General features: G+C 44.4%; 1 protein-coding gene across 1 annotated transcript in view; it reads right to left on the reverse strand.

Annotated features, from left to right (window-relative positions):
* Positions 1–22,849, reverse strand: part of ttn.2 (titin, tandem duplicate 2) — a 179,301-nt gene that overhangs the window by 22,610 nt on the left and 133,842 nt on the right. Inside the window, 10 exon segments of the mRNA XM_039006530.1 lie at positions 20–1,786; positions 1,895–2,200; positions 2,375–2,677; positions 2,769–3,068; positions 3,244–3,537; positions 3,641–3,937; positions 4,045–4,347; positions 4,458–5,045; positions 5,255–5,551; positions 5,648–22,759. Coding sequence (XP_038862458.1) covers positions 20–1,786; positions 1,895–2,200; positions 2,375–2,677; positions 2,769–3,068; positions 3,244–3,537; positions 3,641–3,937; positions 4,045–4,347; positions 4,458–5,045; positions 5,255–5,551; positions 5,648–22,759 — 21,567 coding nt within the window.

The raw sequence follows: 22,849 nt of genomic DNA on the forward strand, positions 1-22,849 counted from the left end.
ATAAATATTTTGTACTCACCAACTGGGGAGATTGCGAGGGCATGTTTGCTCTGTTCACTGACGGGACTCAGGCCAGCATTATTCTCTGCATAGACTCTGAAGGAATACTCCAGTCCTTCAATCAACTGAATGATTCTGTAGTCACGGGCAGAGATGATGCTGGAATTTACTTTAGTCCACAGCAGGCTGTTTCTGTCCTTCTTCTCAACATGGTAGCCAGTGATTGGTGAGCCGCCATCAAAGCTGGGTGCTTCCCATTGGATAGTCATGCCGTCACTGGTAACGTTGTATGTGACTGGTTTTCCTGGTGCACCTGGTGGCATGTACTGGTGTTGGGCGATCACGTCTGGTGAATTTAAAGGATCGCTCACTCCGTATTTGTTCTCTGCACGTACTCTAAACTGGTACTCTGTGCCCTTGACCAGGTTGGGTATCTTGAACGTTGTCCTCACCACACTGGAGCAAACCATCTTCCAGTTAGCCTGGGCCATCTCTCGTTTCTCCACACTGTAGCAAGTGATGTCTCCACCTCCATTGTCCTGTGGTTCATCCCAAGATATAATGATGCCTTGTGCTTTGACCTCATCAAATCGGACCGGTCCAACTGGCACAGAGGGGGGTCCGAGAGTGATCACATTGATGTCAAAGAAGTTCTTGATAAGCTTGTTGTTCAGAACCAATGTGTATAGGCCTGCATTCTCTTTCTTTGCGCTTCTGACTGTTATAGACACTCTGTTGTCTGTTTCACGGAAGCGAATCTGTTCACTTTCTTTCAAAGGAATGTTTTCCTTCATCCATCCAACAGATGGCTTTGGTTTACCCTTAAATGGCATCTCAATATGGATGTTTTGACCGACACGAACAAAGAGTTCGCCATTTGGATAATCTATCATGTTGGCCTCAGGTGGAATAATGAACTCCTTTACTGTTATGGGCCCAATCTGAGAGAAGTCACTGATGCCCTTCTCATTCTTAGAAAACACTCTAAAGTTCACAACAGAATTTTCCTTCTGGTTTTTAACTTCACATGTGCAACGCTTGCATGTTGTAGCAACAGTCCAGGTTTCTTCTTCTTTAGTTTTCGTCTCAATGACATAGTCTGAAATGTGGCTACCTCCATCATGGTCAGGCTTGGTCCAGTGAAGAGTCACTGATGTCTTAGTAGCGTCTGTCATGACCAGCTCTTTGACTGGTCCGGGGGTCTCAGTGGCCCTGACTGGCTCTGCAGTCTCACATGTATCACCAGTACCATGCTCATTCTCAGCAGACACTCTGAAGAAGTAGGCAATTTCATCTGACAGACCGTCAATCTTGTATGATGTGTTGGGGCACTCTGATGACACGACTGTATACGCTCTGTTGTTAGCGTCTTTCTTCTCCACAATGTAGTTGGTGATTGGGGAACCACCATCGATCAGAGGAGCTTCCCAGCTCAGGGTCAACTTGCCTCTGGTGACATTCTTGATGATCAGTTTTTGGCAAATGGATGGGGTGTCAAGAACCTTGACAGACACAGTGATGAACTTGGACTCGCCAACACCGTTCTCAATCTCCAGGTAGTATTTGCCGCAGTCGTCGCGGGTGACCTTTGGAATGACAAGAACTGTTGTACGTTCTGTGCTGGTGATAGTGTATCTTGCATCGCTGGCCATATTCTTGTCATGTCTTCTCCATGTGCAGTTTGGTGCAGGTCTGCCCTTCAGAGGAATAAACACCTCAATATCCCTTCCTGCCTTGGCAGTGTATTGAGTCGTCATGGGAACATCCAAATCAAGATCGGCCTCCTCTGTTAGACGAATAGGAGAGATAGAAAAATAGGTAAGAGATTTGATACTAGTGCAATAAGTACAATGTTAACATATTAATAGAATGTTGTGAATATTTGAATACGAACCAAGAATATCCTTGGATTGAACAGGCTGGTACATCTCGATTGGTTGACTGGGTCCCAGACAGTTGACAGCAGATACACGGAAGAAGTAATAGGTTCCTGGTTTCAGGTGATTCACAACATACTCTGTTGTCCTCACTTCTCCATTGTGGCTGATGACAGCCCATTCCCTTTCTTCAGAGGTCATCTGCTCAACGATGTAGCTGGTGATCTCGCTGCCACCATCATACACTGGCGCCACCCAGCCCAGGGTGATGGATGTTTTGGTGGAGTCGACCACTCTGAGTTTGGTTGGTTCACCTGGTGGGTCTAAAATTAAGAAAAAATACATTGTCAAATGTAAGAGAAATGTAATGAACAAGTAGTAGAGGAAACATGAAACATGCTATGTTCTGACTGTAAGTTGCTGTGGATAAGAGTGTCTGCCAAATATTCCAAATGTAAATGTTATGTTCCAGGATGGCAATGAGGAGAATAACATACCAACTGCATCAGCAGCTTTGAAGAGGTCAGACTCTTCGGAGTATGGACCAGCTCCAGCCTTATTGACAGCACATACACGATATTGATAGTCCTTTCCTGTGAGCAGGTTGCTGACTTTCTGTCTTGTATCACGAATGGTGTTTTTGATAACCTTGAACCAATGCAAGCTTGTCTTCTCTCGTTTTTCCAGGTAATATCCATCAATGTCACTTCCGCCATCAATTCCAGGTCTTTCCCATACCACCGTCATTGAGGAGTGTGTGATCATGGTGACTTGAGGCTTGGAAGGTTGACTTGGAGGAACTGCAAAAAAATATATGCATGTTAGATCACGTTGGGACCAAAATACAATATGTTCAGGTAGCTGGACAGATGTTGCTTGTTTTATCCTTACCAAATGCATTCTTTGCTTCTACGGGTTCAGATTCCAGTGGGTCTCCAACTCCATATTTGTTCACTCCTCGGACTCTGAAGATGTACTCATTGCCTTTGATCAGTCTTGGGACATTCACAATACATTCCGCCCAATTCTCAGAGATAATGGACCATTGAATTCTGCTGGCCTCCCGTTTCTCCACAATGTAGTGGGTTACCATTGCGCCACCCTCATCCTCAGGAGGATCCCACATTATGGTGATACTGTTAGCAGTGACCTTCTTGAGCTGAATCTCGCCAGGTGGTGGTCCTGGTTTATCTAATAATGACAAAACATTTGAAGAATACTATGTCACTTTGCACATTAATTGTTTGGGTTATTTGCTAATTAGAGATACGTTTGTATTGAGTAATTTTCCATATGATTTTCGATACTGTGCCAACAATGTAGACATATAGGTACCACAATATAAATGATAAGGAGCAATACGTACCAAGAATTTGTACTCTGACGTAGGCATATGCTGAGCCCAAAGAGTTTTTGAGCCTCATCTCATATGTTCCAGAGTTGAGACGTGTGGTATCCCTGATGATAAGAGTGGAACTATCAGCAGCGTTCTTCTGTACCAGCTGAGCCTGGGCACCGGACTCAAGTTCCTTTCTGTCCTTGTACCACTCAATTGTCGGTGCTGGTTTGGCAATGATTCCAAATCTAAGCTCGACAGTGGTTCCAGCTTTGTGTTTCACAACCTCGCGATATTCATCAGGAATTTCAATCTCAGGGGCACCTATGATATAACACATAAGATGCATAACATTAACTAATAGTTCAATGGAATGTTCAATGAAATGTTCAATTCCTACTTTTATCATATTTGGAACATAACCCACCATATGTATCAACACAAGTTGCAGGGCCTGCAATGATGGATGGATTGCTAATTGATCCAACTGCATTCTTTGCCATGACTCTGAATTCATAGGTCTCATCCTGAGTAAGTCCTGTCACAGTATAATGTGTGTCAGAAACATTGGTCAAGTTAGCCTTCGTCCATCTGTCCTTCTGGCCCTCTTTCTTCTCAATCAGGTATCCTGTGATCTTGCTACCGCCATCATAATTGGGCTTCTGCCATGCGATGCTGATGGAAGTCTTCGTGATGTCAGTGATCCTGACATTGGTTGGAGGCTCTGCAAAAAACAGATGTGGAGGTTCAGATACCGTAGATGATTTGTAAAGTTTAGAGGACACACAGTAGTATTCAATCACGAAAATGACAGTAACCAAGTCGACTTACCGCACGCATCAATTGCAAGTACTGCGTCTGAGATTTTGCTGAGCGGACTGCATCCAGCTGCATTTTCTGCTGTAACCCTGAACTCATAGATGAGGCCGGCAGCAATGTCTGGCACCTTGTAGTGTGTGGCACGGATAACAGTCTTGTTAACCTTCTGCCAACAGATGCTGTTTCTATCCTTTATTTCAAGATGGTATCCAAAGACATGGCTTCCTCCATTGGAGGCTGGCTCCTTCCAGGCTACAGTGATGCTTTCTCTGGTTACAGATGTAACCATAGGAGCTGATGGAGCTACAGGGACGGCTAAAATGAAAGAAAGTAATATTTTGTATATTCCGTATTTTTTAAATATGCAGATGTATATATACAGTACAAACAGAACACATGAATTAATAGAGTGGTATAAAACTCACTGTAGGGCAGATCTACTCTGACGGTTGGAGAGTCAATGTGCTCACTGACACCGTAGCGATTCTCAGCCCTGATTCTGAACTGGTACTCCAGTCCTGTTGTAAGCTTCATGATTTTCATGGTGCATCTTGCGACGGCCGAGGAGACCTCAGTCCAGTTGGCGTTGGTTGTTTCACGTTTGAGGATGATGTAATTTGAAATGGTGCTTCCACCATCATAACGAGGAGGACACCACTTCAGACTCACACTGTCCTCTGTCACGTCAGTCATTTCCACAGGACCAACTGGGGCGCTTGGTCTATCTAGGACCACAATGTTAACAAAAGACTTGGTGGTTCCACTTGTGTTGGAGGCACAGATGTCATACCTTCCTGAATCAATAGCAATGCTCTCACGAAGAGTAATGATGAGGTATTCAGGAGTTACTTCAGAGTTGAATCTCATAGTTGACTTCAGTGCAACATTGTCCTTTGAAAGAGAAACCTTTGGCATAGGTCTGCCAGTAAGTGGGATCTCACATTTCAGGTTTGATCCTGCTCGGACATAGACTGTATTGTGGGGGAACTTCTTCATGTTGATCTCAGGAGGTTCTGTTGAAAGAATATGGAGGATTATTAAGGAAAATTAATAATTATTATCTATTTGAAGATATCAAATCAAAATGAAACAGTCTACATGTAAGAATATGTTTTTTAACCAGCTTTACACACATAATGTAGTACTATCTTGGATTATGCTCAGCAATTTTGTACCCTCACTAGTTTGTGAAAATAAAATGTAGGACTGGGGAAAAACTCACCATGCTGGTCTTTAACTGTTACAGGCAGAATCATGTCTTTAGCATCACTGAATCCAGCGTGGTTTTCAGCACGAACTCTGAAGAAGTATTCAGCATTTTGCGTCAGACCATAGACCACAATGTGGGTGAACTTGGTGACACCAACTTTCACCCATTTATCCTGACCCTTCTCAAGAGCATCGATTTGGTAACTGGTGATTCTGCTACCTCCGTCTTGCTCAGGCTTGCCCCATGCAAGTGAAACACTTTCCTTGGTGATATCGGTGACTCCAAGTGATGCTGGTGGGCTGGGTTTTTCTGAAATCAAGAAGAAACATGGAAATTTTTATAACATCATATAATAAAAAACATCTTAAACTTAAATGTTTTTTTCTATTTTCAATTCTAGTATACCTGTAATCTTTGCTCCATCTTTGGTCTCAGCTGATACACCAACTCCATATTCATTTTCACCCGTGACTCTAAAGTAGTATACTCCTCCCTCCACCAGGTCTGTTACTTTGTAGGTCAGACGATGGCAGGTATCTGTGAGTCTGGTCCATCCCTTTTTGCTTGCCTCACGAATATCAACAAGGTAGTTCTTTACAGCAGCGCCACCTTCATTATCTGGGGTATCCCATGTAACTGTTGCAGAGCTCTTTGTAACATCCTTGAACCCAACATGAGATGGTGGACCAGGAGAGTCCAGAACCCTTACATTTAATGTACATGCAACTTTTCCAGCTATGTTTTGGAGAGTCACAGTATATTTTCCAGAGTCATCTCTTGTTGCTTGTTCCACTGTGATAGATGTGAAGGTATCAGTGGTATCAATACTGGCCCTCACTCTCAGGTCAACAGCAGCCTTGGTCCACATAACATTAGGAACGGGCTTTCCCCTGAATGGCACAGTTAGGGTGAATGAACTACCGTCCTTTACAATGAGTGTCTTTCGCATCTCATTGCTGATATCAAATACTGGTTCCTCTTCTCTCTCCTTTGCCACCTGTGGATCCGTAGGGGGGCTTGGCTCACTGAGACCAATCTTGTTGATTGATTTGACAACAAATATATATTCTGCTCCAGAAGTTAATCCAACGACGGTGAATTCAGTGTTCTTTGTGTTTGAAACACCGACACACCAGTCATCATCGTATTCATCTGTTCTCCTATATTCAACACAGTATCCTGTCACAGGAGCACCACCATCAAACAACGGCTTGTTCCATGAAAGAGAAACAGTTGTCTTGGAGGAGTCAATAACTTTAGGTTTAGATGGTGGAGATGGCAGGAATTGGGGATCCTCCGCCTTTGTTAGTTCGGTAGGAATACTTGGGAGGCTCAAGCCTGCAGCGTTTTCTGCATAGACTCTGTACTCATATTCAGCTCCCTCACGGAGATTGGATGCCTTGACCCTGAGGTCATACACAGGCTTTTTGTTCACTCGTACCCAGCGCAATCCAATTTTCTCTCGTTTCTCAATAACATAGCCATAAATGCTGCTTCCTCCATCGGATTCTGGTCTTTCCCAGCAGATTGTCATTGCATCACTTGTGATACTCGTGATTTGAACATCTGTTGGTGCTGCAGGGACAGTGTATGCATTCTTGGCTCTGGTGGGCTCACTCTCCAGGGCTTCACCGTCTCCATATTTGTTCACTCCCCTTACTCTGAAGATGTATTCATTTCCTTTAAGCAGTTTGGTGACTTTGCATGTTGTAGCTTTCATATCGCCATATACTAAAGTCCAGGCGAGACGGCTGGTTTCACGTTTCTCAACAATGTAGTGCATGATTTCTGCACCACCATTTTCTTGAGGTGGTCCCCAGGTCAAAGTGCACTTCTCTGCTGTCAGACCAGTGACCACCAATGGTCCAGAGGATGGTCCAGGGCGGTCAAGGACCTTACAGTTTACAGCCAAGGACCTTGTGCCAGCAACGTTCTGTAGAGTTACAATGTACTGTCCAGTGTCTCTTCTGATAGTGTCTCTGACTATTAATGTGGTGGTGCTGTGTGTTGAAGTAATCTCCACTCTTGCCTTGGCATCAATTTCTTTACCATCCTTTGTCCATGCAATGACTGGACGTGGGCGCCCAGAAATATCTGCATCGATTCTCAAAATATCTCCAGCTTTGACAACTACTAATTGTCTAAACCTGTCTTCCAACTCAATGCGAGGTGAATCCACCTCATCCTTGACTGTGATGGCACCTGTGCTCAGTGATGGCTCACTGAGTAATCCAGCTGCATTCTTTGCAATAACATGGAAGTCATATTGTACGTCCTCTGTAAGGCCTGTAATGTCAAAGTATGTGTCCAGGAGACTGGCGAAATTGCACTTCAGCCAACGGCCATCTGGAAGCTCCCTGCGTTCAACAATGTAGCCAGTCACCTTGGCTCCACCGTCATTCTCTGGCGCCTGCCAAGTAATGGAAACTGAAGTTCTTGTGATGTCAATGACCTCAAGGTTAACAGGTGGATCACAAGGATCTCTTGCAGCTACAGGTTCAGAGGCTTTGGTGCAAGGTCCAATTCCAGCAATATTCTGAGCATAAACACGGAACTCATACAGCAAGCCTTCCTCAATCCCAATCACTTTGTATTCTGTTTCAGCAATGATACCTCTGTTGATCTTTGTCCAGAGAATACTGCTATGGTCTTTCATTTCCAGGTGATAACCAATGATTGGACTTCCGCCGTCACTGGCTGGTTTACCCCATGCAACCAAAATGCCAGACTTTGTAGCATGGGCAACATGGAGGGAAGTGGGAATGCCAGGTGTCTCGAAGGGGTACTGTGCAACAATTGGAGCGGAGTCCACAGCATGGCTCTTGCCGTAGCGATTTTCAGCTGCAATACGGAACTGATATTCAGTGCCTTGTGTCAAGCGGGGAACTTTAATTGATGTTCTGGCAACTGTGGCTGAAACAATCTGCCATGTTGTAGTGGTAGTATCTCTCTTCTCCACGACATAGTTGTTGATTTGACATCCTCCATCGTAGAGTGGGGCATCCCAAGACAGTGAAATATTGTCAGCACTCACTTCATCTACCTTGATTGCACCTGGTGGGCCAGGTTTATCCAAGATGATAACAGCTATTGTTGCTGATTTCTTGCCAACGGTGTTGGTTAAATTGATCTCATACTTCCCAAAGTCCTCCCTGGTTGCGTCTTTGATAGTAATTTTCGATGAATTTTTTGCTGTCAGAACATTCACCCTGGTTGTCTGCTTCAATACAGCTCCATCTTTTTTCCATGCCACCTCAGGTTCAGGTCTGCCTCTGAACGGAACATCAATCTTCAGATCATCTCCTGCCTTGACACTGTATGTGTTGAACATCAGATCGATGATAGGTTCGATTGTAATGTCCTTTACTACGACAGGGTCTGCCAGTGGCTTAGGTTCACTCTTGCCTTTGTCATTGACAGCAGTAATCCTAAATGAATATTCCTCGCCAGTTGTGAGTCCACCAATAGTTGCTTCCAATGCTTTAATCTCAGTGCATACAGTCCATTTCTCATCGCCCATGGTTTTCATTTCTACTGTATAGCTTGTGATTTTGCTACCACCATCATGATCAGGCTTTTCCCATGCGAGACTCACACTGTCGCGAGTAACATCTACAACCGTAACTTTGCCAGGAGGCAAGGGGGCTTGGGATACCTTGATTGGTTCTGTTGTTTCTGCTGGCAAACCCACACCAAGCTCATTGACAGCTTTGACGCGGAAATAGTAAATTCCGCCCTCTTTAAGGTCATCAATCTTCATGGAATTTCTTACACAGTTATTTGAAACACTTGTAAATGCCAGTCTTGTATTATCTCTCTTTTCCACAATGTAATGGGTGACCTTAGCTCCACCGTCAATCATAGGAGGCTCCCAGGATAGTGATACAGAATCTCTCTTAATATCCTTGACTTCAAAGTTCTCAGGGGCACTTGGTGAGTCCAACACCCTGACATTAATGAATGCTGATTTTTGACCACTAAGGTTCTCGAGAGTCAACACATACTTGCCAGTGTCAAATCTATTGACATTGTCGATGACAAGCATTGTGTAGGAGCTTGTGACCTCAATTTGTGCACGCTCAGTAAGAGGGCCATCCATCTTGGACCACTTTACTTCAGGTTCAGGTTTTCCTTTGATTGTCACAAACAAACGCAGTGTTGCACTTGCCCGTACTTGGACCATTTTCCTAAGGTCTGAATCAAGTTCAATCTCAGGGGCCTCAAGTCTTTCAGATGCAACTACAGACCCTGGAACATCAACATGCTCACCAACTCCTTCAATGTTAATTGCACAGATGCGGAAATAGTATTCAGCATTTTCCCTCAGTTTTTTCACAGTAAAGTGTGTTGCTTGTACACCAGTTGGCGGTGTACATGTTATCCATTCTTCATCTCCTTCTTCTCTCATCTCAACAACATATCCTTTGATGGCTGCTCCACCATCATAGATGGGCCTTGTCCATGAGAGTGACACAGTTGTGCTTGAGTGGTCTGTCACCTTAGGGTTGTTAGGAGGACCAGGTGGATATGTGGCATCACAGGCTTTGATGTATTCTGTTGGTGCACTTGGCACTCCCACACCAGCAGCATTTTCAGCAGACACTCTGAACTCATAGGAATGTCCCTCGGTGAGTCCGGTACATCTGAACCTGATGTCATTAAGTCTTTTCTTGTTACATTTTGTCCATCTAATGCCCTCTTTATCTCGTTTCTCCAGGACATAGCCATCAATATCTGAGCCACCATTATCTGCTGGACGTTCCCATGTAAGGACCATTGAGTCCCTTGTAATAGCACTTGCTTCAGGTGTTGAGGGAGCGCTGGGTGTCACAAAAGGATTACGTGCAATAACTGGGTCTGATTCAAGAGGTTCACCAATGCCAAACTTATTTACTGCTGTAACTCTGAAGATGTACTCATTGCCAGGCAAGAGTTTAGTCACTTTGTAGCTGACAGCTTGGATTCTGGGTTCGACTACAGTCCATGACAATCTGCTGGTTTCCCTCTTTTCAATTATATAATGAGAACAGCTGGCACCGCCATCATGTAATGGATGACTCCAGTGAAGATAGGCTTTCTCTGAAGTCACGCCAGTTATCTTCATTGGACCTTCGGGTGGACCAGGTCTATCAAGAACTTTCACGTTGACGGGAATAGATTTTGTTCCACCAACGTTGCTAAGACTCAGGACAAAGTGTCCACCATCTACTCTGATACATTCCTTGACTGTTAGAATAGTACGTTGAATGGTGGTTTTAATCTCCATTCTTGGGGTAGTTTGGTCGATTTCTTTTCCATCTTTCAACCATGTGATTTCAGGGAGTGGTTTTCCCAAAATATCAGCATCAATAACAAATGTTTCACCAGCACGGATGACAATACAGTCCTTGAATTTGGGATCCATTGATGCTGTTGGTGCTTCAATTTCATCTTTAGCAGTAATTGCTCCAGTGCTTTCAGAGGGAGCACTGAAAATACCAGATGCATTCCTTGCAATTACTCTAAACTCATACTCACAACCTTCAGTCAGACCTGAGATTGTGAATTGAGTCTCAATTACATTTGTGAAGCTAGCCTTCATCCAACGGCCTTCAGGAAGCTTCTTCCTTTCAACAACATAGCCTGTGATCAGGCTACCACCATCATACTGGGGCTTTTTCCATGACAGTGTAACGTGGTTCCTGGTAATATCAATAGCCTCAGGGGTACCAGGTGGATCACATGGGTCTCTGGCGACACAAACATCAGAAATCTTACTAGGTGGACTCAAGCCAGCAATGTTCTCAGCGAAGACCTTGAATTCATACTCAATGCCCTCTTCAAGTTCATTTGTTTTGAATCGACAGTCAGGAATGAGCAGTTTGTTCAACTTCGTCCAGAGAATGCTGTTCTTCTCTTTGCGTTCGAGGTGGTAACCAAGGATTGGACTACCTCCATTACTGGTTGGTACTTTCCATTCAACAACCATGTGGTCCTTTGTCACTGATGACACAAATGGAGTACCAGGTGCAAGAGGTTCACTGAAAGGATATTGCACAACAACAGCTGCTGAGTCCAATGACGGACTCTTTCCATATCTGTTTTCTGCAAACACCCTAAACTGGTATTCAGTACCGGTTTTCAGCTTGGTAACTTTGATAGTTGTTCTTGCAATGGTTGCAGACACACACTGCCATGCTACGGTTGTTGTGTCACGCTTTTCCACAATGTAATTGTTTATTTGACAACCTCCTGTGTACGCAGGTGGTTCCCATGCGAGGTTGACATAATTGGAACTCACTTCCTCAATCTTTATAGGCCCTGTGACTGGGCCAGGTTTATCAAGGATGATCACTCCGATTTCTGCAACTTTTTCTCCTATACTGTTGGTAGCTGTGATTTTGTACTTGCCAGAATCCGCTCTGGTTGCCTCTTTTATAGCAAGGATTGTTGATGATGCTGTTCTTGAAACATTCAACCTGGTTGTCTCTTTAATTGCCTGTCCATCCTTTGCCCATACCACTTTGGGTGCTGGGCGTCCTCTCACTGGTATTTCTATCTTCAGATCTTCACCATGTTGGACACTAAAGGTGTTGAATGCCATTACGAAACTAGGTTCAATAGTTAGATCTTTAGCTGTGACAGGGGCAGCTAATACCCTTGTGTCACTCTTTCCTTTGTCGTTAAAGGCTGAAACTCTGAACTGGTATTCTTGACCTGCGGTTAGGCCTTCTACAGTTCCCTCACATGTTTTTGTGGTTGTGGATAGGATCCATTCCTCTGATCCTGCAGGCAGCATTTCTATGTAGTATCCCATTATTCTACTTCCACCGTCATGGTCTGGTTTTTCCCATGCCATTGAGGCGGTTGTCTTAGTCACTTCAGTCAATGTGATCTTTCCTACAGGCAGAGGGACTTCTGATGTCTTCACGGGCTCTGCAGTTTCTGCTGCCAGGCCTACACCATATTCATTCTCAGCCATAACTCTGAAGTAATAAATAACCCCCTCAATGAGATCTCCCACATGGAAACTGTTCCTTGTACACTTGTTTGAAATGTTGGAATAAGCTTTCCTAGTGGATTCACGCTTCTCAACAAAGTAATGCTTGACCCTCGCACCTCCGTCAATGAGTGGGGGCTCCCAAACAAGATTGACAGAGTTTTTCTTAATATCTTTCACTGTGAAGTTTACGGGTGCTCCTGGTGTATCAAGTACTTTGACGGAAACAAATGCAGACTTGGAACCACTGCTGTTTTCCAGGGTCAGAGTGTACTTTCCAGCATCATTTCTGTCACAGATGTCTACTGACAGTTGAGTAAAATCGGCGCCTTTCTCAATTTGAACTTTGTTGGTGAAATCACCCTCATCCTTGGACCAGCTTATTTCTGGAGTAGGACGTCCTTTGAATGGAATATTGATCCTCATGGATCCTCCAGCACGCACAACGATTCCTTTCCTTAGCTCTGAATCCAGCTCAATCTCTGGGGCGAACATTGCATCCACTGGTTTTACAGTTCCTAAAATCTCAGCAGGTTCACCAACACCCAATTTATTGATGGCACATACCTGCACCTTATATTCTTGATGCTCGATAAGTTTGGTGATTTTGAAGGTAGTGGCATTCACTCCTGTTGGTGGAGTGCACAGAGTCCATTCCTCCTCATCGGCTTTGCAGATCTCCACAGCATATCCCTGGATATTGACACCACCGTCGTAAATGGGTCTACTCCATGCGAGTGTAATGGAGTTCTTGGTAGTATCAACCACATGTGCATTAGTGGGAGTGCCAGGTTCAAAGGTTGGATCACAGGCTTTGGTGTAAGGAGTTGGTTCAGTTGGTTGGCCGACTCCTGCAGCATTCTCAGCAGATAATCTGAATTCATATTCATGATCCTCTGTCAGGCATGTCACTCTAAAGCGAAGGTCTGTGACTCTGCGTTTGTTGCATTTTGTCCATCTGATTCCAGCTCTATCTCTCTTCTCAACAATGTAACCAGCAATCTCACTTCCACCATCAACCTCTGGGCGAGTCCAGCACACAGTCATGGAATCCCTTGCAATATTGGCTATTTCCAATTCTTGAGGTGGTCCAGGAGTAACAAATTGATTTCTCATTATAACTGGGGCTGATTCAAGAGGTTCACCAGTACCAAATTTGTTGACAGCCATAACACGGAAGATGTACTCATTTCCCTTCAGAAGCTTTGTGACTTTGAACATTGTAGCTCCACAATCACTAGCAACCACAGTCCATGCAAGACGGCTAGTTTCTCTCTTTTGAATGACGTAGTGGGAAATACTGCTTCCACCATCAGCTCTTGGAGGAAGCCAGGACAGTGAACATTTCTCACATGTGACATTACTAACCGTGAGGGGTCCCTGAGAGGGCCCAGGTCTGTCCAGTACTCTCACATTGAACGTTACAGTTTTATCTCCAGCAACATTAGTTAGAAGCAACGTATATTGTCCTCCATCCACTCTGATAGCATCTTTGACAACAAGCTTTGCTTGGAAATCTGAGTTCATAATCTCAGCCCTTGCTGAGTTCTCCACTAATGCATCACTCTTGAACCATTGAGCTGTTGGAATTGGCTTTCCTTGTACAGCGGCCTCAAGTGTAAATGTTTCCCCAGCATTGATGATAACAACCTGGCTGTACACTGAGTCAACTTCACATTTTGGTGGATCAACTTCATCCTTTGCTGTGATGGATCCGGTGCTCTGAGAGGGCTTGCTGATAGATCCAGCGGCATTCCTTGCTATGACTCTGAAGTCATATTTGCAATCCTCAGTTAGACCCAGAACTGTGAATACAGTTTCAATGACATTTGTGAAACTTGCTTTCATCCATCTTCCCTCTGGGAGATCGCGTTTCTCCACCACATAGCCTGTGATCAGACTGCCACCATCATACTGTGGTCTTGTCCACTTCAGTTTCACAGAGTGCCTGGTTACAATGATAGCCTCTGGGGTGCCAGGAGGATCACATGGGTCACGTGCCACATATCCCTCAGAGAGTTTGCTGCACGCGCCAATGCCAACGATATTCTCAGCAGACACTCTAAACTCATATTCAATACCTTCCTCCAAAGGAGTAGATTTAAATCTACAGTCTTGGATGAGGGATTTATTGACCTTTGTCCAAAGGATACTGTTCTTTTCCTTTCTCTCAATGTGATAGCCGAAAATGGCACTGCCTCCATCTGAAATGGGTTTGTGCCATTCCACAACCATGTAATCCTTAGTATATGAAGATACATAAGGTGTTCCTGGTGGTCCTGGCTCCTTGAAGGGATACTGGGCAAGGACAGGTTCAGAATCAATAGCATAACTTTTGCCATATCTGTTTTCAGCAAAGATCCTAAATTGGTATTCTGCACCTGTTTTTAGATTTGTCACTTTCAGGGTATTTCTTGCCACAGTGGCAGAGACTACAACCCAGTTAGTTGTGGTTGTATCTCTTTTCTGGACAACGTAATTTGAAATTGGGCAGCCACCAGTGTATGCAGGTGGTTCCCAGGTAAGTGTGATACTTTCAGCACTGATGTCATCCATCTTGATTGGGCCTGTTGGTGGGCCAGGTTTATCTAGTGTGATTACTTCAATGGTGGCATCTTTGGAGCCAAGGATATTGGTAATATTAATACTATACAATCCACCATCGTCTTTTGTTGCTTCTTTGATGGTTAGATGTGTATTGCGTGCACTGTCGACAACATTAACTCTTGTGGTTTGTTTCAGGGCAGCACCATCCTTTGTCCATGTAATGACTGGTTTAGGATGTCCAGCAATGGGAACTTCAATCTTCAGATCATAGCCAACCTGTACGCTGTACTGTGTTAATTTAGGTCTTATGTCAGGTTCAATGACAAGGTCCTTTGCAACTACTGGACTGGCCAGAAGTCTAGAGTCACTCTTTCCTTTGCTATTAACAGCAATTACTCTGAATTGATACTCCTCTCCTTGGGCTAAGCTAGTGACAGTAGTTTCAAGGTATTTACATTGAGCACATAGTGTCCATTTGTCACTATCTTTGGCTTGCATTTCAATCTCATAATGGCTTATTCTGCTGCCTCCATCATGATCTGGTTTCTCCCACTTAAGAGAGACACTGTTCCGTGTCACGTCCAGAACTGTAACTTTACCGGGAGGTTGAGGTACCTCTGAAATCTTTACGGGTTCAGGGGTCTCTGCAGGTAAGCCAATGCCCCACTCGTTTTCAGCAAGAACTCTGAAGAAATAGATACTTCCCTCCACAAGTGGTTCAATCTTCCATGACATCTTATGACAGGTTGTGACAGGGGAATACACTTTCCTAGTGCTTTCTCGTTTCTCAACATGATATTGCTTAATTTTAGACCCACCATCCAAAATAGGTGGCTCCCAAGTAAGGGTGACTGAATTTTTTGTTATCTCCTTGATAGTGAAATTTGCAGGCATACTAGGTGAATCAAGTACTCTGACACTGATGAAGACAGATTTAACTCCACTGGAATTCTCTGCAGTAACAGTGTACTTGCCAGTGTCAAATCTGTCAACATTTTCAATCAGGAGTGAGGCATAACTGCTTGTATTGTCAATCTGTGCCGTCTCCTTGAGTTCTCCATCAGCCTTTCCCCATTTCAGTTCAGGAGCCGGCCGTCCCCTAACAGGAATGAACAACCTAAGAGCGCTTCCAGCTCTGACATTAATCATCTTCCTCATGTCAGCGTCAAGCTCAAGATCTGGTGCTTCCAATTTCTCCTCTAGAAGAACTGATCCAGGGACATCTGCATGCTCACCAACACCAACCTTGTTTATGGCACAGACTCTGAATTTATACTCATGCTTCTCGAGTAGTTTTCTAACTGTAAATGTAGTGTGTGTGATTCCGGCAGGTGGAGTGCACATTGTCCATTCATCAGATGCTCCTTCACAGGCCTCCACTAAGTATCCTTGAATCTCACAGCCACCATCATAGATAGGTTTGCCCCATGACAAGGACACAGATGTTCTTGTTGTGTCAGTCACTTTGGGATTATTTGGTGGACCTGATGTGAAGATAGCATCCAATGCCTTGTAGTAAATAGTTGGTTCACTTGGTTTACCAACTCCAGCAGCATTCTCAGATGAAACTCGGAACTCATAACTGCGGTTCTCAAGAAGACCTGCTACTCTGAAGCGCAGCTCACTCACTGTACGTTTATTGCATCTGGTCCAGCGCACACCTTCTTTATCACGCTTCTCAATAACAAATCCAGAAATGGCATTTCCACCATCGTTTTCAGGTCTTTCCCAGGTTACCACCATTGAATCTTTTGTGATGGTAGAGACTTCCACATCTGTTGGTGGATCAGGTGTCACAAATTGATTTCTGGAAATCATTGGCTCAGATTCAAGAGGTTCACCAATTCCGTATTTGTTCACAGGAATCACTCGGAAGACATACTCATTTCCAGGAACAAGTTTTATGATCTTCAGATTTAGAGTCTGCACTTTAGGTTCAACCAGAGTCCAAACCAATCTGCTAGTCTCTCTCTTCTCAACGATGTAATGAGAAACATCACTACCTCCATCTTGTGCTGGTGGTCTCCAGGCAATACAAGCCTTTTCACTTGTGACTCCATAGATAGAAATTGGGCCTCCAGGTGGACCAGGTCTGTCTAACACTTTGACATTGATGTGCACTGACTTCTCTCCACCTACATTTTTCAAAAGTAGGATATATTGGCCTCCATCAACACGGATTGCCTCCTTAACACTCAATGATGCTTTAAAAGCAGTGTTCTTTATCTCAAGTCGTGCAGCCTCCTTTATTTCTACGTCGTTTTTCATCCAATGGACTGAGGGTACAGGTTTGCCGAAAATATCTGCACAAAGGTTGAACGATTCACCTGCCATCAGAACAATTGTTGAAGAGTACTTTGAGTCCATCTCTATTTTGGGAGGATCAACTTCATCCTTTGCTGTTATAGACCCAGTGCTCTCAGATGGAAGACTGTAAACACCTGCTGCATTTCTTGCAATGACACGGAACTCATAGCACTGGTCTTCAACTAAGCCAGTAACAATAAATTGTGTCTCAATGACATTGGCGAAACTGGCCTTCATCCAGCGCCCTTCAGGCAGCTCTTTCTTCTCCACAATGTAGCCAGTGATTTTGCTACCTCCATCTAACTCTGGCTTAGTCCATTGGAGAGTGACAGCTCCTCTTGTGACAATGACAGCTTCAGGCTTGCCTGGACTGTCACAGGGGTCTCTTGCAACACGGATTTCTGACAATTTGCTTGCTTTGCCAACGCCAACAATATTTTCAGCATAAACTCTGTACTCATATTCAATACCTTCATCAAGACCACTGAGCTTGAACCTCAAGTCTGGGATCAGTTGTTTGTTTTGTTTAACCCAGAGGAGGCTATTTCTCTCCTTACTCTCAAGGTGATATCCCAAAATCTTGCTCCCGCCATCACTACCAGGCTTCTCCCATACGATAACCATGCTGTCCTTTGTAGATGATTGTACAATTGGGGTCCCTGGTGCACTTGGGAGATCAAATGGATATTGAGCAACAATATTTTCTGATATAAGTACTGGACTCTTTCCATATCTGTTTTCAGCAGCAATCCTGAACTGATATTCACACCCAGTCTTCAACCGAGCTGCTTTAATGGTGGTTCTTGCAACTGTTGCAGACACAATCTGCCAGTTTGTGGTGGACGTTTCCCTCTTTTCTACTATGTAGTTGTTAATGGCACAACCACCCACATATGTAGGTGGGTTCCAGGACAGTACCACACTGTCAGAAGTGACTTCATCAACAGTGATTGGGCCAGTTGGAGGACCAGGCTTATCAAGAACAACAACTGCAATGTCCACTGTTGATTCACCAGCTGTGTTTACAAGTTTGATGGTGTACTTTCCCACATCCTCCCTGCTGGCTTCCTTGACCACAAGATGCAAATGTGTATCAGTGGCATCAGCATTGACTCTGGTTGTTTCTTTTAGTGCGACACCATCCTTGAGCCAGGTCACAACTGCTTTGGGGCGAGCAGCATATGGCAAATCCATCTTGAGATCATCTCCTGCCAATACGCTGAATGTGGTGAACAGCAGCTTGAATACTGGAGCAATAACAAGATCTTTGGCTACCACAGGTACACTAAGTAGACGAGGATCACTGGTTCCTTTTTCGTTATGTGCTGACACACGGAACATATATTCTTCACCTTGTGTCAGTCCAAGAACAACAGCCTGTGTGATTTTTGCAACGGCACACTGGGTCCAAGTTTCACTGTCTTTGCCATGCATCTCAACAATATATCCTGAGATTCTGCTACCTCCATCGTGATCTGGTTTTTCCCAAGACAGAGAGACACTGGTGCCTGTAACATCAACAAGGGTTACTTTGCCTGGTGGAAGTGGTTTCTCTGATACTCTGACTGCCTCAGGAGTCTCTATTGGAAGTCCAATGCCAAATTCATTCTCAGCCAGAATTCTGAAGAAATATGTGTTTCCTTCCTCCAGGCCACCAATCTTCCAGCTAGATTTAACGCATTGAGCACAAACTGTGGAGTAAGCTTTTCGTGTTGATTCACGTTTCTCCACAACGTAGTTTCTAATTCTGGAGCCACCATCAATAAGGGGTGCATCCCACATGAGTGATACTGAGTCTCTGGTGACCTCCCTGATTATGAGGCTTTGTGGTGCTCCAGGTGTGTCCAGCACTCTGACATTCACATATGCAGTTTTGCTTCCTGAGGCATTTTCCACTGTCAACATGTACTTTCCACTGTCAAATCTGTCAACATTTTCAACCATAAGAGCAGTAAATGATGATGTGGTGTCAATAGTTGCTCTCGTAACAGGCTCTCCATTTTCTCTGGACCACTTGACATCAGGAGTTGGTCTTCCTTTAATAGGTACAAAGAGTCTCAATGTGCCGCAAGCTCTAATGCAGACAACCTTACGAAGCTCTGCACCAAGGTCAATTTCAGGAGGAAGCAGCCTGTCCTCTGCAATTGGTGTGCCAGGCACTTGTGCTGGCTCTCCAACCCCTTCACAGTTAATTGCGCAAATGTTGATTTTATAATCTTGGTTTTCTACCAGGTTAGTGATGGTAAATGATGTCCCAACTAATCCCTTCTTAGGGGTCCGAATTGTCCATTCATCTTCCTCAGGTAGACAGGTCTCTACAACGTATCCAATGATATCAGAACCACCATCATATACAGGTTTGTTCCAGGCAACTGTAATGGATGACTTGGTTGTGTCCAAGACTCTTTGATTTCCAGGTGGTCCAGGTTGGAAGATTGTGTCTACTGCCTTGTAGAATTCACTGGAAGGACTTGGTGTACCTAAACCAGCATTGTTTTCTGCTATGATTCTGAATTCATATTCATGCCCTGGTGTGAGCCCCGATACTTTGAACCTCAGGTCAGTTACAGTCCTCTTGTTGCATTTAACCCAGCGAAGACCGGTTTTGTCTCTCCTTTCAACAACATAGTTGAAGATGTCGCTTCCACCGTCGTGATCAGGGCGTTCCCAGCAAACAACCATGGTGTTCTTTGTGATGGTCGTCACCTCAGGTGTTGATGGAGCATCAGCTGGCACATATGGATTTGTAGAAACCATTGGGTCGGATTCAAGGGGCTCTCCAGTTCCATACATGTTGACAGCCATAACTCTGAAGATATACTCGTTACCCTTCAACAACTTGGTCACCTTAAACCGGTTAACTTGTAAGTCTGTTGCTACATTTGTCCAAGCAAGTCTACTTGTTTCACGTTTCTCAATGATGTAGTGCAGAATCTTTGCACCTCCATCATGTGATGGTGGCAGCCATGATAGGATACATTTCTCAGCAGTGACATCTGTAACAGCAAGTGGACCATCTGGAGGTCCAGGTCTGTCAAGAATCTTAACATTGAAGGTATGCTTTGCAAAACCACCAGGATTGCTGGCAGTTAAAATGAATGTGCCACCACACCTTCTTAGAGAATCTTTGTTGACTAAGGTTGTAGAAAAGTCATAGAGTTTGATTTCCAACTTGGCTGTATCTTCAAGTTCCTTCCCGTCTTTGGTCCATACCAGTGTTGGTATTGGTCTGCCCGTTACGCTGGCAGCAAGTTTGAAGACATCTCCCGCTTTCACAACCACAGTACTATTATAGATTGTATCAACTTCAAGTTTGGGAGCCTCAACATCATCTCTGCAAGTGATTTCCTCTGATGGTAGAGATGGCTTACTGAGACCGCCAGCTGAGTTTCTTGCCATAACATGGAACTCATAAGTAGCATCCTCTGTGAGACCGCTAACAGTGAATGTTGTCTCAAGGACGTTGCTATAGTTGGCCTTGAGCCAGCGTCCGTCTGGGAGTTCTCTCTTTTCTACTTGGTACCCAGTTATTGAGAATCCTCCATCACCTTCAGGTCTTGTCCACTGAAGAGTCACCTCATGTCTGGTTACATTCAATGCTATTGGTTGGCCAGGTGGGTCCACTGGATCCAGAGCAAAGGTAGTCTCAGAATGCTTGCTTGCCCTGCTCAAACCAGCCATGTTTTCAGCAATAACGCGGTACTCATAGGCGATTCCATCCACCAAGCCTGTTGATTTGAACATGTTCCCTACTACAAGTGCTTTGCTGATCTTCTGCCACAGGATACTGTTCTTCTCTTTCCTTTCAATGTGATATCCCAAAATGGGGCTTCCACCATCGGAAGCTGGTTCATCCCAGCTAATATTCATAGAATCCTTGTTGAAGTGGACAATTTCAGGAATGCCTGGTTGACCTGGCACATCAAATGGATAAGCAGCAACCACTTGTTCTGAGACTATACAGGGTCCAATGCCGTACCTGTTCTGGGCTTTAACACGGAACTGATACATGATTCCTGTTGTGAGACGAGCAGCCTTGAATGTTGTACGGATAACCGTTGCTGCTAATTCAACCCATGATGTGCCTGTGGTTTCTCTAGCCTCAACAATGTAATTGTTAATGGGTACACCGCCATCATTCTCTGGACCTTCCCATGATAAGAGAATGTAGTCACAAGAAACTTCTTCAAGCTTAATTGGTCCAGTAGGAGGTCCTGGAATATCGTGGACTTCAACAGTAATTGTCTCTGTCGTTGTTCCAAGTATATTCTTGCCAGTCATCGAATATTGACCACCATCACTCCTTTTGATCTCATTGATGTGGAGAGTAGTGGAGGTTGCAGTAGTATCCGTATTGATTCTCTGCGTCTGTTTAAGTGTGTCCTCGCCTCTCTTCCATGAAACTGAAGGTCTGGGGCGACCCAGAACCGGAATTTCAACCTTCACATTATCACCAGCCTTAGCAATGACCAAAGACTGGTAGACTGCACGTAGGTCAAATGCAGGCGCTGTTGTTTGCTCTCTAATGATAGCAGGTCTGCTTTCACGTGGATCACTTCTGCCAGAGCTGTTCACTGCCATGATGCGGAACACATACTCCATATTTTCAATGAGATCTGTGGCTGTGTAGTCAAGAGCTTTTACAGTTGTTACATGGGTCCATGTCTCTGTGTCCTTCTTCTGTGCTTCAATAACGTATCCAGTAATCCTACTGCCGCCATCATGTTTTGGCTTCGTCCATGCAAGGCTTGCGGTGTCCGCTGACACGTCAGTGACGTACAGATTTTCAGGGGCAGTAGGTGCTTGGGATGCTCTGATTGTCTCAGGTGTCTCTGCTGGCTCGCCAACGCCTAGATCATTTTCAGCAGATACTCTGAAGTAATATTCAGAGCCTTCATCCAAGTTGTCAAACTTGAAGGAACATTTCTGCCAGGTTGTAGTGATTACTGTGTAAGCCTTTCTTGTGGCCTCTCGCTTCTCAATGATGTAGTTAATGATCTTTGATCCACCATCAATAATGGGGATTTCCCACTGCATAGTGATACTTGTTTTGGTGATTTCACGTGGTATCAGGTTCACAGGTGGTCCTGGTGAATCCAGTACTCTGACGTTAACAAATCCATCTCTCTTACCAGCAACATTCTCTAATGACAGCATGTATTTTCCAGCATCATATCTTGTGCAGTCAGGGATAACCAGGAGAGTATACGACTCCGTAGTATCAATGTGTTCACGACCACCTTTACCAAGAATGGCATCATCTTTCATCCAGGTTACTTCAGGAACTGGACGTCCTTTAATTGGCACAAAGATACGAATGGATCCACGGACCCTGACAACAAGGGTTCTTCTATACTCAGCATCAAGCTCATAGTCGGGAAGTGTCTCACGGTCCTTAAGTTCAACAATTTCTTCAACCTCTGCTGGTTCACCAACTCCCTCTGTATTCATGGCTCTGACTCTGAAATAGTAGTTCCCACCAGCCTTCAGGTCTGACACAACGTATTCTGTAATTCTCAATCTTGTGACGTCTGTGACCCAATCGTCATGTCCTTCCTTTTTGTGCTCAACAATGTATCCTGCTACATCCAGGCCGCCATCATAGTGGGGTCTACCCCAGTTGAATGTGGCTGTTGTCTTGGTGGTGTCAGTAATTCTTGGGTTGGAGGGAGGTCCTGGTGGATCTAAAAAGAAGAGAAGACATATATCAAGACTTATCACCTGGTAAATCAAATCAAATCAAATTTCGATTTGGTATTATTAGATCTACTGGT

The sequence above is a fragment of the Salvelinus namaycush genome, chromosome 13, assembly GCF_016432855.1.
Source record: "Salvelinus namaycush isolate Seneca chromosome 13, SaNama_1.0, whole genome shotgun sequence".
Taxonomy (NCBI): Eukaryota; Metazoa; Chordata; class Actinopteri; order Salmoniformes; family Salmonidae; genus Salvelinus; species Salvelinus namaycush.